At 45.7% G+C, this 18,717-nt stretch overlaps 1 protein-coding gene across 2 annotated transcripts in view; it reads left to right on the top strand.

Moving 5' to 3' along the window:
• The window catches only part of GNAS (GNAS complex locus), a 178,293-nt gene that overhangs the window by 154,322 nt on the left and 5,254 nt on the right, over window positions 1-18,717 (top strand). For both annotated transcript variants that reach the window (XM_073683047.1, XM_073683048.1), the window contains exons 3-8: window positions 358-412; window positions 504-623; window positions 9,755-9,852; window positions 17,149-17,203; window positions 17,995-18,068; window positions 18,606-18,664. In XM_073683047.1, the coding sequence (XP_073539148.1) occupies window positions 358-412; window positions 504-623; window positions 9,755-9,852; window positions 17,149-17,203; window positions 17,995-18,068; window positions 18,606-18,664 (461 nt within the window). The remainder of the gene's footprint in view (window positions 1-357; window positions 413-503; window positions 624-9,754; window positions 9,853-17,148; window positions 17,204-17,994; window positions 18,069-18,605; window positions 18,665-18,717) is intronic.

Here is an 18,717-nt window from a genome sequence, read left to right as displayed (position 1 = left end):
GGTCTGACTGGTCATTTGTCCCACCGTAAAAATTCTGTTTTTTTTTTGTTTTTCTTTTGAGATCCAATGTGTCAGTCATAAGAAATCTAGTGTAGAAGACATTCATATCAGGCCAGAAGTGCATGGGGGGCGTGTCAGTGCCCTTGAAAGTCAAAGTGCAGAGACACGCCCCATTGTGCTACCTGCCTGATTTGCATATGTTTTTTATTAATGACTGACACCTCGGATCTCTGCACATAAAGTACCGTTTTTAGCAGAGGACCTGCACCTATACAGCCACATCACTATCTTCATATATAATAGGTTTTCTATATCATAAGTTGGATGGGCTTGTAATATCTTAATATTTTCTTTCAGGGAGAAAAAGGTAAAAATTCAAGATATAAAGAATAACATAAAAGAGGCCATTGAAGTAAGTACACCCCCACCCCACATATCACGGATATTGTAATCTCCAAATGTTCCTGATTGGATAAAATGTCTGCGTTTTCTTTTCTTTGCAGACCATAGTAACAGCGATGTGCAATCTGTCGCCTCCAGTGGAGCTAGCGAACCCAGACAACCAGTTCCGAATTGATTATATCACAAGCTTACCGAGTCACAAGGATTTTGACTTTCCGGCTGTAAGTATCTGATTCTGACCAGATGGCTGTGTCTGTAACCATGTGTTACACAGAAGGAAAAAAAATCCCATTTCCTACTAAAGCGGGTCCTTCTTGACACTCCCTATTCCCCCATAAATATGTACACTAGGTGGATTAGACAGGTTTATTGGTTTATATATGTTGAAGGTGGGGAGGGGGGTGACGAGCATCATTCAGTCACCTCTGACGGCTTACCTTTGGAAGAAATGTAGAACTTACTCCAATAGATGGTCTGTCAGGCTTCTGCCTTCACAATCAATCCTCTAGATGTATGCCACCTTAAGAATTAAAGGGGTACATATCCTGTCGGGAAGTGAGAGCACTGATGACATTGGGTTGGCAGGTACTTGCTTGGTATGAGCAGGGATTGTGGAAGCCCAGTAGGTAACATCCACCTGTCCTATTAAAGGGTTTTTCCCAACATTGGAAGTTTTTTCTTTACAGAGGATGGATAACTTTCTGATTAGGCATGTGACCACCAGGATCCCCACCAATATGAATACTGAGCTCAGCGCTCTTGTTTTCTCCTGCAGTCCCATTACACACAAATGTAGTGTTGGCGGTCAGATCCCCATTAAAAAATCCTTTAAGTAGAAAGGGACAAGTGAGTGATGTCTGTCGGCCGCAGCTGTCAGCAGAGAAGCACTGGATAGCCCCTTTAACACTTGTCTAACTGGTCGGCAGATTTATCATGTACTGAAGGTTAGTATATTCCCACTGTGACTCTCTCGCCTTCACAAAAGAAGCCATGTTGAGGAACTTGCTTTGTGGTGATATTCAGTTTTAGTTGCTGACAGGTCCTAAATTTTTACATCAGTATTATTTTATTAGGAAATCTCCAGATCCTGTATGGTTTATACATGTCTTAGTGAACAAGAAGGCATGGCAGCTTCTCTTCTTGTCCTGACTTGCTACCTAATTGATGGCATTGCCGTCTTGGTCGGTACCTGGGGCGCACTTAATTTTTAAAACTAATTAATTCTTCTCGTCTTTAGATCCCTGGTGCATCCAGACGCTAAATACCCCAAAAGTGTAGACTTCTTTTTGCTCCCTATAAATCCTCCTTGTAGTACACTCTAGCTTGTGACGCTTCCCATATATCAGGCCTGCTCAACATGCGGCCTGCCAAAGGATTTCTTGGAGCCCGCGGAGAACCGATAGACCACAGCTCTCTTCTTCCTGTAATCAAATGTATTCACGTCTTTCAGACTCAAATACATTTCAACACTTCAGCGCCAAGACAGGAGCAGGGGACCATTTGTCAGTGCCCCGATGTGCAGCAGCGTGATGAGGTCATCACGCTGCTGATCTCATCATACTTCTAGGACGCAGTGCCAAGGATGCAGTGGGCACTGCAAGAAGTGGTAAGGAGCAAGGATTGAATATAGGGATTAGTATTGTAGATGGTTGGGTGTTACTATGAGGGCACATTATGGGCAGTAGGGGGGAAATTGTGCGTGAAGGAGCAATGTGGGGGGTATTATGGAGTGGGGCAGTGTGAGGGGGGAACATTATGGAGCGAGGCAGTGTGGGGGGGGCATTATAAAGGTGGGAAGGGGTGAGACATGGGAGGGAAGGGGGGGTCATTGGGGGGGGCGACATTGTAGAGGGGGGTGGCGGGAAGGGGGGACATTGTGGAGGGGGGCAGCGGGCGGGGGGGACATTGTGAAGGGGAGAAAGGGGACATTGTGGAGGGGGGCAGCGGGGGGGGGGACATTGTGAAGGAGGAAAGGGGACATTGTGGGGGGGGACATTGTGATGGGGGACATTGTGGAAGGGGGCAGCAGGGGGGGGGACATTGTTAAGGAGGAAAGGGGTCATTGGGGAGGGGGGACGACATTGCAAAGGGGGGGCATTGCGGGGGGGGGCAGCGGGTGGGGGGGCTATTGTGGGGGGTGGTGGGGACATTGTGGAGGGGGGGCAGCGGGCCGAGGGGGGTCACATTGTGGAGGGGGGGGCAGCAGGCTGGGGGAATAATTTATTCAGGGGCTCAGCATAGATTATTATTTGTGGGGCATTATAATACTTTTATTTTTAAGGGCACCATGTCAGTGTGTGTGCTGCAGAAGACCGTAGAAGAGGGAAATCTGCAGAGGTGAGCTGTGGATGTGAAAAGTACTACATGGAGAGAACAGGGATGGAAACGACTTTAATAAGAGATGTCACCTATAAGGTACTTGGATATAATGTTTATTTGTGACACTGCCTGTGTCTCCTTGCTGTGGTTCCTGTATGGTCAGTGGCCTGATGAGGACTGGTTCATGCAATACAAGTGTTTATGGCACTGACCTGACATTACAATTAAACGCTGCACTAAGTTTGGTGCTGTATTTAGTTATGGATTGCTATGTATACTAGATCAGAAGCACCATCAATACATGGTCAGATTACGTGCTACATGGCTAGGTTAAATCTCAAAGCTTGGTGTTTTAAGATTGAGGAGTGAGCTTCTGCTCAAAAACTCAGTGAAAGTTATGGTGTGTTCACACTGAGATTTTTTAGTTTAAACTCCAAATCCTCCTCAGTTTGAAAACTTGGTTCTGGTGATGAAGTCATGTACTGACTGTGGGTCTGGTTATGTATGTATTAATTTAAAAAAAAAAAGGGGGGTATTTTAAAGGAATACATTTGCTACTCTTGTGGCCCTTGGACCAAAAAGCTGTTGTGCACCCCTGCCGTAAATGGACCGTTTATTATCTGCGAGCCCCTTATGTGTACAAAAGCCTTGTTATCAGGAAAGTCCAGGATTGTGTAATTACAGGTGTGATGTAGGAGATGCTTCATTCTACAAATATGTTCTATCAGAAAGGGATCGGTGCTGCTGTGGCGATCTACGACTAACCTAAAACCAGCTTGTCCTTGGGTAACATTTTGGGTGCAGATTTTTTTTCTCCAGACTTTACTATGATGTCTTAGTTTTTTCCGCTTATTATGGCCATTTGTGTTCTCATCTTCTTCTCTGGTAGGTCATTGACCCATGTGCATGGTCCTCTGTGCTGTGCATAGACAGGCCCATGATCTCACATACCGGAGTGTATCTTTCTAATCTTGGAGGCTGCACCTTGTCACTTTGCTGGTTTTAGTGTCTGCGCAGGCCGTGTCCATAAGACATGCAGCCAGCACCCTTCACAGCACATGCACACTCGCTGCTCTTACTGTCAAAGCTTCCTCATAGCTGTGCTGACTGCTGTCCTATATAGAAAGTTAATATTAAAACCTAGTTATGTATTTTGGACTTGAATATATAGGATTTATGGTACAGACGGTACTTGTCTTACCTTCTAGCTAAATTACTTATGTGTCCCGACTTCATGTACAGAGTGGGCCACGTTGATTTATGGATGTTTAGGAGAACTGCCCTAGAAAGTGATCTGACTGCCCTGCAGGTGCGAAGTTCAGCATTGTAATGCAACCATGGGCAGCGGACTTCGTGCCGCACCAATATGGTACAACTTGTGCCCCACCATAAATTATCATGACTTTCAACGTCACATTTCCTTTCAATAGATTTTAAGCAGAATTCGGTTTTCTTTGGTAGATCTCACTAAGAAAGTCCACATACTTAAATGGGTCTTCTGGTCAGAAGCATTTATGATCTGTGATAAACCTCTAGGACCCCCGCCAGTCACTCCAAATGCAACTGCGTTCTAGTATCCATCCTGCTTCTCCATTAAAACTTCTCTAGCCACAGTCTGGGAATCATTGGGGGTCTCAGCGCTTGGACACATACATATCCAGTACATAGTTTGTAAATGCTCCTTAAGCCATGTTCACACTATATCAGTATTTTACATCAGTATTTGTAAGCCAAAACCAGGAGTGGGTGATAAATACAGAAGTGGTGACATGTATCTATTATACTTTTCCTCTGATTGTTCCACGCCTGATTTTCGCTTACAAATACTGATGGTGAATACTAAAAGTGTGAACATGGCCTTACCAGGATACCCCTATAAGATAATAGGTATGTGCAAACTGCTCAAGAAAAGGTCTAAGGACCCCCCATACACATTAGATGTAAGTCGACTGGTTTTGGTGGAAAATGCTGACCACCTGATTTCTATGGGGGCCTCCAAACACCTATCCTCTGAGAAAAGTATCAGACCATTTGGAATGTCATTGCTTGATCCTGTTCTTTTTAGAGGAGATCAGCCGCTGCCAAAGGTGCTTTTTCCTCTATTGAAAACCCGAGCCTGCTCGGCTGGGTTGGGAGAGAGAGTTGTTGACTGAACACTTTTTTTGGTAGACCACTATCTCCTGTATGGCCAGACCTGGAGTCTGCATCCGCAATGAGGCTCGATCTGTATCAGGGGGTCCTGAACCATAGTGAGCCATAGCTCATTGATTCCTACTGTTGTCACCCCATCAATGATCCTCCTAGTACTTACTAGCTGCCCACATTGCACTTGGCGTGCCACAGCTGCTTGTGAAGAAATACCTTGCTGCACCTTTCATTAGGTGTTTAACCCTTTCCCATTCTGCTGTAGGTGTAATTATTTCTCCTAATTGCTCTGTATTCCAGTCCCTAACCAATTACCTTTGGTTAATGAGTGTGCACAGTCCCTGTGCCGTAAAAAATTCCCCTGACGCTGCCACACTAAACGTCGGCAGCTGTGCGCTAATAAGACCAGAGTAGTCTAGGCCGACAGTCACAAGGTGAAACGTGGACCATGCACGATTGCAGCGCCCCCTGACCGTTGCGCCCCCTGACCGTTGCGCCCCCTGACTGTTGCTATATGGCTCATAGGTGCATATAAGGCAATTCACTCAGTCGGGCCGGTTATTGCGATACGACCAGACCGTAGGGTAAAGAGAGACAACAGCACTGCTTTTAATTTGCCTGTTAAAAAAGTTACTGTAATTTTGCAGGGGACAGTGTTTCCCTTGCAAAATCAAGTAATCATTTAAAGCGTACCTGTCAGCAGGATTGTGCTCAGTAAACTACATACACTGTCAGGTGGGTGACATTACACTGATTAACATGATACCTTGGTTGATGAAATCTGTGCTGTGGTTCTTGTGTAATCTTTACTTTCAGTTTGGAGATGATGATATGCTCGTGCTTCGAGGCGGCCTGTAGGGGGGTAGCTCTATCTGGTGCTCTGCTTACATATTCCTGTATATACTCTGATGACAGCTCACTGATCGTTTACTGACCTGCCTCCTATTTTACATAATGCATCTAGTAGTGCGGGGTTAGGTAAAATAGGAGGCAGGTCAGTGAAGGCAAAGTGAGCTGTTATAAGAGCAGAGCACCAGATAGAGCGCCCACCCCCACAGGCCGCGCCGAAGCACGAGCATACCATTATCTCCAAACTGAAAGTAAAGATTACACAAGAACCACAGGATGGATTTCATCAACCAAGGTATCATTTAAATCAGTGTAATGTCACCCGCCTGACAGTGTATGTAGTTTACTGAGCACAATCCTGCTGACCGGTGCGCTTTAAGGTTTTGACACTAACCTCCCCCTCCCCTCAGCAAATTTACCTGAACTGCAAAATTGCCTTGTGTAGTAGAATGTGTATAAAGTTCTGATGCATGCATACTACCCTGTGGAGGCCAACAGGACGTTGTTGACCTACATAGGGTTAATGTAAGAGTGGCGACCATGAACCAGTCAGACTGCTCCTTGTCTTCCCATCGACCTGCTTATTGATATTTTTATGTTTTAAGGTTTTCATCTAAATATTTCTTTAATAAAGCTGTATTAGTCCAGACACAGCTCCACACCTGACCTTAGGTTGTGTCTGGTATTGCAGCTCATGGTCACGGATGTGAATGCGGCTGTTGGTAGGGGTGGGACTGCGGTTGAAAGAAAGCGGCCATGTTTTTCTGATTTTGTACGACCTTATTATTGTCACAGGGATGGTCTCATAGGATTTAGGACCGGTTTGCTTCCCTCTTTAGGTTTTTGGGCTCAGGTTGCACCCTTTGGTTGAGCCACAATGCAGAGCGAAGATTGTGTAAACGGGGAATGCTGCCAACAATGGTGTAAACTATGGAGGAATGAGGTTTCAGGAGAAACCCACATAATGAGCCTGGATTGACTTGCTGTATCGTGGACTGGCCATGTTCACATTGGTCGGCAGCATATAACTGTGCCAGCCAAGTGCATAAGGCTTCCTAATTTCTTCCACACACTGAGCAAAGTGTATGGTCCCAACCCCATTTATAAGGCAAGAAATCCCACTTATTAAACCTGACAGGGCACACCTGTGAAGTGAAAACCATTTCCGGTGACTACCTCTTGAAGCTCATCAAGAGAATGCCAAGAGTGTGCAAAGCAGTCATCAAAGCAAAAGGTGGCTACTTTGAAGAACCTAGAATATAAGACATATTTTCAGTTGTTTCACACTTTTTTGTTAAGTATATAATTCCACATGTGTTAATTCATAGTTGTGATGCCTTCAGTGTGAATGTACAATTTTCATAGTCAAGAAAATACAGAAATTTCTTTAAATTAGAAGGTGTGTCCAAACTTTTGGTCTGTACTGTACTTAAACGAGTATTTGGTGCAAATCTGATTCTCATCATGGGTAGGAAATCAGTGGTCAGATTGGTATCATGTTATAATTTCTCTTATTTTCCCCAAAGATAAGTGTTGTCTGGTGTCTGCTTAACACATTTTAAAGGGTTTTTTCCACGAACAAAAGTTCATTTTATTCACTAGCTCTTGGAATAATAATAATTTCCACAATTGGATATGATTAAAAAAATCCTGTGCTGAGATAATCTTATAAATGTGCCCTGCTGTGTACTGTGTAATGGCTGTGTCTGACCGTACAGGAACATGGTCTGATCATACCACATCTCCTGGGCAGGGGAAGCCGCAAAAGAGTATACAGACAGGACAGCACGGGGTCACAGAAGATTATTTTTGTGAGGTAAAACATTGTCTAAAAACAGGCAGGGAGATGTTTTACCTCACACAAACCAGCAGCTGTGATCCCGTTCTGTAATATCTGTATTCTCTCTTTTGCTTCCTCCCCTGCCCAGGAGATGTGGTATGATCAGACCATGTTCCTGTATGGTCAGACTCAGCCATTACACAGTACAGCAGGGGCACATTTATAAGATTATCTCAGCATAGGAACATTTTTTTTTTTTAATCACATCTAATTGTATTCACTAGATCTTGGAATAAAAATAAAAATTTTTTTGTGGGAAAACCCCTTTAAGGCCTCTATTAACACCATACTAAGAATGCCCGAGCCTGCCTGAAGTATAGGTTGTAATGGCCCTTCATAGTGGCCCCCAACCGATGTCGGGGGAGAGACGGATTGGCACATTGGGATTTATTTGGCTGATTCTCTTGTTCTCTCTGGAGAGAAGACGTCACCAGAGGAGCCTGACAGGCTCTCATAGAGGGAGCACTCTGGTGTATCGGGGGGTTAAGAGAGCGCTGACAGCAATCTGATGTGTATGGGGGTCTTTATACTACAGAGGTGATCTTTGTTTTGTGATATATATCGTATAGAGACATTAATTGTGATGTCATGTATGTCTGGTCAGTATAGTAGGATGCTTATAGGTCGGTGATGGATGGCACTGGGCAGTAATGGTTTGTCACGTACGTACACTAAGGCTGACCATGTGTGATGGCTCGTTTGGCGACAACCAATTCCCTAACTTACATGAATGATCGGCTCGATCACGTGTTTTCAAACTCTGGCAGCTTGAACAAATAGATCCTTCTCTCCCTCTCATCTGTTGGGTTGGTGAGGGATCGAGACCATACATAGATCAGAACCCTCTGACTTTTGCAGAACTGCAGCTTCCACCCCAGCGGTGTAGTTTTTGCAGCCGCTCGAGAGCATCGGTCAGGTAGTGTTGCATTAGATGGCGGGTTCAGCATGGTTTGATCTAATGTGGACATGTTCACAAAGGGCGGACAAGCTGCAGACTTTTTTTTTCAGATTTGCAGGTGGAAAGTCCACACCATATCAGAGTATCAGGAGAGTGGAGATTTTCCTGAATCTCATCCACATACTGCAGAAAAAATCCTCAGTGAAAAGTGAGCAAGTATGAGGACCATAAATCCAGGGCATGTCAATCTATGCTGCTGATTTTCACGCTTTGCTATGTGTGTGATGCAGAAACCTGTGTTTTGTCGTAGATTTTTTTTTTTTTTGGTGTTAGTCTTGTGATTTGATGAGAATGAGTTTAGCATGGCAGACTCCATATGGGACACCACGGGCCGGTCATCCCCCGTGTAACTGTACCTGCACACACCGCCGTGTTATATAATGCCCGTCAAGGACATGTTACTCCGCCACATGTATAAATTCCTCAGCTGAACTTCACATAGAAATGTTGAGCGGACGATCCACCTACGCTTTTCTGAACACTCATACCAGTCTAACCAGTGCTGCAAGGTGCCAAACTGGGAACCATTTTGAAGAAAGCATTCTTTTATTGAAACCTCGATCCCCTCCCATCTCTCAGGTTGTTTTTTGTCTTGCTTTAATCTATCCTGCGGACTGTCCTGCACGTTAATCCTTGGCCCCGTCTCCCCTCTCCCACTCCTCTGAACCTGACTGTCCTGTCAAAACAGTGCAATCTGCACCAGCCTTCCAATTTTACTGGTTCTGATCATAATCTGTGCAGCAGCGTCCCCTTGGCGTTGGCACGTGACAAGTGTGCTTTATGCCCAGTGACTAACGGCCAGTGAGCACAGGTGTTTGCACAGACTATAAATCCCCCCATCATAAACACAGGGAACAAAACTTGGTATATGAGAAGTATCTCCAGCCCAAACCATTGTGCATTACATGGAAGACTCTTGTCTTGGTGGCAGAAGGGCGATCCTAGGCTATTTTTATTAAAAAATGTCAGCAGGACTAATCTTATTCATAGTGCAGCTGATCTGTTAGGACCTATAGACGTTCTGACCGGATCAGGGGACCGTCACTGTCCATACATTACATGATCAGTGTATAGAACTACATAAGGGAGAATATAACGCCAGACCTGGGGGGATCTTGTGAAAGTACATACTTTTTTTTTTTTTTTTTTTTTTTTTTTTTTTTTTATATCCAACCAGATTGTCCAAATCTCAGTGAGATCATGATACATACGAAGTGATTTGTCTTCTGATTCTCTTGCAGGAGTTTTACGAACATACAAAAGCGCTCTGGCAAGATGAAGGGGTGAAGGCTTGCTATGAGAGATCGAATGAATATCAGCTAATCGACTGTGCACAGTAGTAAGTGTCTCCTCTCCCCAGCACCCCACATAGACCATTTGCTTCTCTTGGTGCCTTGGATCAGATCTATTCACATGTTGCAGGTTTGCGGCAAAACTGTGACTACTGTCCTAGTCATTGAAGGGAGGTTGTTTGTATGGCAAGCACATGATTGAGATGAATCGGACAGTCATGAAAACCTCCCTCAGGCCAGACGTGGTGGGTGGGAACGGCAAACCATGCATTGTGTGTGGGTAGATGTCAAGGGGGGCAACATGCCCAAGTCTGGTAGCGACTCACTCCCCTCTCCCCATTCGCGCTCAGCTGAAAATGGTGTATGGCCAGTTATCTTTTCCCACTCCCTTTCATACACATGCGTGTATGGTTCAGTCAGATGTTAAAGGGGTTTTTCACAAACTATTGCATGGTTGTAAAAACAACAAACACCAATGATACTTGTCCTCCTCGGCCAGATCTCTGCTTATTGGCTGCAGCGGTGACTTCATGAATACAGCACAGATAGCTGCTGCAGCCAGTCACCCAGCTCAGCAGCTCATGCCATCTAAATCTACAGAACCACTTAGCTCATTGATTGGCTGCAGTGCTGAGTGTGAGCTATAGTCGTGGCGTCACTAATGCGGCCAATGCACAGATTGGTCCAGCAGTGAAAATCAGACTCCCGCTGGAATAATGGAGCTATAATGCTCCATCTTACATCCCTGATCCTTCTCTCCCACAATGGGGAAGATTGGGGCGGCTCTTGTGCACAATTAGATGGTCGTATAGTCCCTCCGAAATTGAAGGTCTCTGCCCCCATAATTGCGTATGGAACCTTTTACGCGTTAGATGGATGACTTATTTCTTACTGATTTCCATCCTCATGATCATTGCTGCCATTGCATGTTACAGCCTGTTTTATGTAAGATCATAACTAGAGAGAAGAGGGGGATGAAATATTATGCTATATAGATTATCAAAGCGAAGCTTTAAGCATAGTGGTCTGTATTTGATTGCATAGAAGTAAGGGATGAATGTACATTGTGGGTTGCCATCATAACTCCCATTTTACAATCACTGCAAAACTTTTGTGCTCCCTGATTTCCTTGGATGGCACACAAGTGGCTCTTTCAGAGTGTGGCAGCGGAGATGGAGTCGGGGGCAGTGGTAGGAGGTAACTCCAGTGCTAAGGACACAATGGTGCATATTGTTTTAGGATCCTGGTCTCCTCGCAATCGCAGTCCTCCTGCCTCCGCAAATAGCTGTCACATTCCGGCAGTCCCACTTGTCACAACAGCCTGCCCGAGATCACCCCGTAATCCAGCAGACACCTGTGATTAGCTGCTAGCCTAGTAACAAAGTGTAAGCTGTAGAACAGGGCAGCCCCATGTAATCTGCTCCGATACTACTGTATTGTGCTGCGGCTCTCGGTGCCATGTAACTCGTTCTCTGACTGTCTTGGCGGACAGTTCATCTTATATCAAGGGTTTCACCCCAGATTATTGACGGTGGAGCTGAGTTCATATATGTCTCCCCTACTTCCAAACATTACAGCTAAGTGTTAATAGCTGTATGGTCCCTCGTATTTACCATGAGCTGCAAGGTTGGCCACCTAATATTGGTGCCGGGTAATGTGTGGCAGACTGGCAGAGGTAACTTTCAATAACATTTAAATATGGCCTTGGAGCACAACACGTAGACATTTGATATGTGGCACATATTCCACTTCCTTCCTACGGTATACATGTACCAATTGGGAATATGGCGGTACCACTAATGGTCAGATCATGCCCAGCTGCAATATTGTTAAACACAAGTTCAGTGGTTCCTAATCTTTTAAGGAAATATTCTTCAATCCCAAAGTCTCCCTCCCTCCCCAACACTCCAAATTTTGGATGAGCTTTGCCTTGCCCGTCCTCATCTCCAGGCATTTATTATGGGGCAGAGATCTGCCATGTATACAGCTGTGCCCGCTCTTTCTGTCCTGCAGAATCTATATGGGGTATATAGTGTTCAGCGGTTTCCGGGGACTCTGCAATGTGCTGGGTGTATATAGGGGCAGGAAGCGCTATATTTAAGGACCGGTATAGGCTTGGATCTTGATGGGGGCATACTTGCTTTACATCAGCCTATGGGGATAAAGCTGGAGGCCTGTACAAGAAGAGCCGCCATAACCAAACAGTCCCTGAGCTGTCACTGCAGTGTCCTTGGGTACGGTGTGATGGCAGTGTGGCTGCGTCCTGCAGCATTGCAGAGGACTGTGCCATGCAGGATCCAGAGCTGTCACTGCCGTCCTCCCATGTGTATGGAGTGCGGGCTGGTTAAGTGCTGGGCTCCATTGCCTGCAGTTGCTATTTGGGAGGATCTGTTACTGGACGGCCCCGGTGATGTCATGACAGCTGATGGCTGCTGGGTAGCGCTATTGGCCGCTGTGGTCTCTGCTTCCTCCTGGTAGCAGGGCCCCAGCTTGGGAGGCTTCCTACCCCTGCAGGCTGCGAGCTTTCTGCTGGGCCAGATGTCAGTGTATGTGCAGGAGATGCGGTGGTGACTTGCAGCGTTGGCTGTGCCCGCTCTCACCCTATTAACCATTTACATAAAGCTGACATGAGTGTTACACAGAGAGCGCAGCGTGAGCGATCACTGCGCCTGGAGCAGTCTGCAGTAAATGGCGCTGGTTGTGCGCTGCGTATCCTGATCGGTTAGCGGAGTCAGAGGAACTATTTGACCTGTCGTTCCTTGTATAAGCACACATATTCTGCTGCAGATTTTGGAGGATTAGTGGCCCCTTTTTGGTGCTTCCCAATGCCACCTGCTAAGTTATTTTCTATAGAGCAGGGGTCAGGTCATCCTGGGAGTTGTAGTTTCACAGCAGCTGGAGCGTTGCAGGTTGCGGACTCCTATTAAAGTGATTACTTAAAGGGGACCGGTCCTAGAAGTTTTTTTTAACGCTGCGTTGTCCTTACCTGCTATGGTAACCCAGAGTTGTGAGCAGGTACACTGCCCAGGAAGGTATTGGCATCTCTGCCCGCTCTTGGGACTTGAAGATATTGGTGATGGCTAGCCTTTATTACAGGGAGATGGGCTTTTTGTCTTTGTTGGCTGGTTAGGGGGGTAGAGGTCACTAGATTTCGCTGCCCTTCTCATTAGCCCTGGGGTATGTGTAGACCGGGTAAGGGGGACCTGGCAGTGATTATGGGGCATGAGAAGCACTTGATCAGTGTAGTGGCTTCCTAGATTGTCAGACTGGCAATGTGAGCTTCCCATCCGCTGAGACGGCCCCTCCTTCCAAGAGGCTTGTGTAAACTAGGAGCAGCAGAGCTATTTATAGCCTGGCTGATGCGGTGGAGGGTGGGGGGAGTAGTGGAGGCTGGGTCATGGAGGAGGGCACACCAAAGGGTGGATCCGCTGCTGAGGAAGGGAAATGGCATCACAATGACTTTCATCCCAGCAATGAAGGCTGAGCTGTGCCTCTGCTCACTTCTCTGCTCCAGTCACTGCCAAACCTTTCTCATTGCCCTCTGTAATCACTGGTAGTCATCGAGCAGTTTAAAGGGCCAGTCTGTGCTTTCTGGTAATACCTAGAGCATGTTTGCAGTGAGGCTAAATGCAGCCTATTGCTCTCTGTTATCAGTCTCAATTCACTGTTTAAGCTACTTCCTTGTCCCTGTCCTTTTTTTTTTTTTTTTTTTTTTCTCTTGGGGCCTTTTGTCCGCAGACCTTCTACAATAGATGCCACTATAAGCTGTAGCCCCCAGTCCTCTGTAAATGGAGACAACCTGTGGGATGATGGCAGGGCAGAGCCGAGTGTTCAGTATTACGGTTTACTGGCTTTGTCTGCAAGGACGTGGGGCCCCACTCAGGAATGCACCGGAGCGTGGAAGGAACGCTCGCACTGTGCAGCTGGTGCGGACCCTCATGGCTCATACGTGTAGCATGGCCTGTGTATGGAAATGGAGCCCGAGCAGCTTGGTATAGCAGTGATTTATGCCAGACTATGGGGGAGATTAATTATCTGGCATTACAGAGCTACAATATTTATCGCAAAAAAGTTTTTTTGTTTTTTCTTTTTCTATACAAGGTTATGAAAAGTGGACTGAGCTTAGGACACAAGCTGGCTTCCACTTTAGCTCATGGCTGGTGTTTTTCATGTTACAGTGCAAGCACAACCCAAAAAATGCATCATCGTCATAAAGAAACATGCGTCTCTTTAGGTAAATTTGGTGCCCCTTACTCTAGTGCTCTTTGGGATCAAGACTGCGGGGAAATCCATAGACTTGCACGTTGTAATGTATGTGTATCTGTAGAGATAGATCTGTTATGCTCTGCCTGCAACACGTCTTATGGCCCCTGTTCAAAGTATAGATTAAAGGGATATTCTGCTGAAAGACAATACATAGGATAGGTGATGACTTCTAAATTGGTGGTGGTCCGAGTGATGTGACCCACAGCGATCACTAGAACGGGCCACTTTATATAGCTATGGTGTGCATGTTTGACCGTTGCCCCATTCATTCTCTATGGGGTGCTTGAGGGAGCAGAATACAGCACTTCAGCAGCCCTATAGAGAATGAATGGAGCTGAGGTCGGACACGAACAAGTGTCCCAATCTGGTTATCTGTGCATCTGGTCTGGTAAAGGGCCAACCTACAAAATGGCTGCCTCCTGTGTGAGGCGTTGCCGTGACTACTACCCAGGGGGCACCCCACAAGGCTTGGCAATCCACAAGCAGCGTGGAGAGATGCCTGGGACGTGGGGGGGTTATCTGCATCATTCTTTGTAAGTTTACTAGCTTCATGCCCCCATAAAACTGCTGAGTGCACAGAATCCTCGTAGCGAGCGCCGACCCCACTAATGACTGATCTGGAAGCTGCAGCAAGCCTTTGCACAGTATAAAGGGTGAATTGTGGCTTTTGGTGGAGGGGGAGCCGCTCAATGGTGTGTCTTTGTTCTGCCGCCTGGCCCCGCTCCAGAGATCTCTCACAAGGTTTCGTGCTGACGAGCTATTTATAGTAATATGGCCCCATTGTCATGACAACAGAGCTGGAGGCCAGGGCGCGGGCAGCTATTTCTGGACCATTTGTAATGTAACACTGGGAAAGTTAGATTATCCTCTCAAACTACCAGTCCGACTTCAGATCTCAGGCCTCTGCACTGCTGCGGTCTCGTGCTGCTCATTGTGCATCCATCAGTTCGGACTTTGTGGGGTCCCGGTGCCGCATGCTTGGTCGGGATCCTTCGTCTAGGTGGGCCGTTGCGATGGCTCGGAGCTGCGCTGCCTCACTCTCCGGATAGCTTTGCCCCTCTGCCTCAGTGTGGGAGGAATGTGCGCTACATCCAGGCATCCGAGCGCACAACCTCTGGTTAGGATCGTCCTGTAATTCAGATTTTACATGGCATCTATAAGGCTACATGCCCTCAGTAGTAGATGGTCACCGTACTGATAAAAGATGGGATCGCCAGTAAAATGTCTGGCATGTGCTACCTGTCTTAAAGGGGTTTTCTCATGTTCAGTCTTTTAAAGGGAATCTGTCTGCAGGACCCCCCAAAACTATTTATGTTCTTGTAGCTCTTTGAAAGAAAAGTCCAGCAATACAAGGTGAGTCCATTACTGAGAAATCAGCGTTTTAATTGATATGCAAAGGAGGCTAAACTATGGTAGATCTGAAGCCTTTGTCACTCCAGCTCTATTCCCCTCCCAGTGCTGCCACCTCCTGCTTGACTGATGGTTCCCCTTACCAGAAGATGCAGTGCATAGAAACTGTCAGCCATGCAGGAGGAGGCGGTGCTGGGCGGGGAATAGAGCTGGAGTGACAGAGGCTTCAGATCTACAAATGGCTCTTTTGCGTATAAATACAAACTCCGATTTCTCAGGAACAAACTGGCCATGTAAATGTATTGCTGGATGTTTCTTTAAAAGAGCTACGTGCACATATAAAGTTTGGGGGTGATATCCTGCTGACAGATTCCCTTTAAGAGCACAGCACTCCCCAACTTCCCGTCTTCTTGCTTGCGAGGCGGTGGTTCGTTCCTGGTGCCTAAAACGGCAATTTCTGGTTAGGCTGCAAGCTATAAAGATAGAATTTTAACAAGAGCTAAATTGCAAAGTTGATTTGTTTTTACAAGTGCTTTGTGATTTTACCTATTTAAGAAGATGAGAATATATCCTAGCTTGGGGTGTAATAGCATGACTTTGGACATAATACCCTTTGCACAACCAAAGATGGCAGAATGGCGATGCTGGGGTGCAGTGTGAAGAAGGGGAGGGTCGTGACCTGAAAGTTTCAAGAGATCAAAACTTTGCAACTGCTTGTAAGGTACATGCCCACATTTCCTTTCATTATAGTTTGATGTGCCATGGCAATCATTGGCGAGTGTTGTGGCCAATGTAGTCTTGTAGCCCCAGGCCTAATTTGCTCCCCCAAAAAAAGACCATTTTAAATTTTTACATTTTTTTTTTTTTTTTCCTAAGAAATGCTCATGGCGCCCCCTGCTGTTCATTATATTCAAAACTTCTGCTGGAGTTAAGCAAAAGGATTTGCAGGCACATGGTCATCCAGCCACGTCTCTTGCCATCGGACTAATGCCCTGCAAACATCCTGCTACTTGCCGGCATCTCTGGCGCCTCTTCTGATCAATAATCCTTGCACGACCTCATTGTTGCGGTGTGACCAGGGTCCTTTAAATCTTTTTGCTCTACTTTACTATGCATGTGTGCCGGTGGTCATACATGCTCTGAACTCGGGCAGCACAGTGTCTGCAGCCGCATAGTGACTGCTGCTCGCCAGCACTGGGCAGTGATCTCTACATAAAGGAGATTTCCACCCACAGCGAAGCTGGAGAATATGGAGATCTCCATCCTTATCTGGAACTCCAAACAATGATTAGCAAGGGTATGTTCTTCTGGTAAGGGGTACGTGGGCCCCAAAAAATGGTGACTTGTTCCAATGTTAATTTATTCATTCATTCTTTTTATACATAACCCTTTTGAGGGTTTATGTTCTCATTGTCTCCTGTTTTGACATGTTATCACATCCTGGTAAATCTACTTGCGGCGGTGCACCATATAGGCAGCATTAGTCATACATGCTGCAGGAAGTAACCATGCATGGAAGAATCCCTTTAATCCTACATCTTGTAGTCCAGAAGGTCTGATAATACAGAACTGTTATATAGCATGTAGCTGAGAACATAAAATCTGCTATTTATATGGTACTGTAGCACCTCAGAAGCCAGATGATGCCAAAATTATTAAATGTATTTTACTGAATTTTACCATTTTGCTACATTTATTTAACCTCTAAATGTGTGTTCTTACCTCAGTTTTCTAGACAAAATTGACATCGTGCAACAGAATGACTATACACCAACTGATCAGGTGAGCGCATATATACTGTATGGACACCGATAACGTCTGGAGGGCTGGGGCACATGGTTCTTAATGACTGACTTTTTAATTTGGCATTGTAGAAGCTTTTTATGTCTCTGTTAAAAGATCCCACATTGCACATATACCGTCTGGCATGTACAGTCACATGAATGAGCCACAGTTTGCCATTCACAATACTTCATCTTCATTCTGCCTAGTGCACGTCCAAATTCTTGTACCGCTTGTTTATGCCCCAATTTATGGGTTCACTGTGTAGAGTTACATTACTTGTCCTGTACTAATCCTGTATTATACTCCAGAGCTGCACTCACTATTCTGCTTGTGCAGTCACTGTGTACATACATTACATTACTTATCCTGTACTGATCCTCAGTTACATCCTGTATTATACTCCAGAGCTGCACTCACTATTCTGCTGGTGGAGTCACAGGTTGGGGGGTGTTAGTGGTTGGAACTCCCCCGATTATCACCCATACTATGGATAGGTGCTGATTCCCTTAGGCACGTGGATACCTCTTTATTTCTAACCTTTTTTTTTTCTTTTTCTTTTGGTCTCATCCCATTGAGTGTCCCTTCTTAAGTTGATGCTCAGGTTAATTTCCCCTTTTGAGAAGTGTTTAATCAGAACTGCCCATCCCTTCCCTTCAGATGTGGCCTAAAATTCCTATATAGAAAACAAGCTGTCGGAGATCCTTTCCACATTACTGTACCGCAGTCGGCAGATCTTGGTTCATGGCTGTAACTGCTATAACTGACTCCATATTCTCTTCCTGTTCTAGGATTTACTACGATGCCGAGTCCTGACATCGGGAATATTTGAAACCAAATTTCAGGTTGACAAAGTGAACTTTCAGTAAGTACAGGGTGCATGAAAAATTGGGTTTATACTTGGGTGTATGAGAAGTAAAGCCCACGGGTGCCCAGGATTTACTCAGTGTAGGTTCATACTCGCAGACGGTCTACGTTATGGCTGATTCTCATTGTACCTCCTTATGACTCCATAGAGGCAGCATGTGCCATGTCTACCGCAATGGAGCAATGGCTAATCATACAGTATCTATAATAGCAAGTGGTGGTATTAAAGGGGTCTTCACATCTAAAGTGATGACCTACTGCTAGGATAGTCCTTCATTTAGTAATGCAGGGGGTCCCAGATGATGAAGCCTCTGCTTCGGCGCTGGTGTAGCTCTGCCTTCCCTTCACTAGTTCACTCTATACTCGCTGATTCTCGGGGAGCGCTGCTGTGTACAGGAGACTTTTAGAAAGGGCAGCAGTGCCAAATAAGCATTGCTAAAGTCGAGGACCCCCACTGATCATAAAGGGATATGTACTTAATAAGACTCCCCCCTAGACCAGCACATTCTCTAACTAATGTCTTTGTCTTATTTAGCATGTTTGATGTTGGCGGCCAACGTGATGAACGCAGAAAATGGATCCAGTGCTTTAATGGTGAGATTGAACGTCCTGCCACACTGATAAATACAAGGCAGATAATATCATCT

This window comes from Phyllobates terribilis, unplaced genomic scaffold (genome assembly GCF_046119375.1).
Source record: "Phyllobates terribilis strain yellow unplaced genomic scaffold, ASM4611937v1 Scaffold_5__5_contigs__length_657084704, whole genome shotgun sequence".
Taxonomy (NCBI): Eukaryota; Metazoa; Chordata; class Amphibia; order Anura; family Dendrobatidae; genus Phyllobates; species Phyllobates terribilis.
This window is presented reverse-complemented; position numbering and strand designations above follow the sequence as displayed.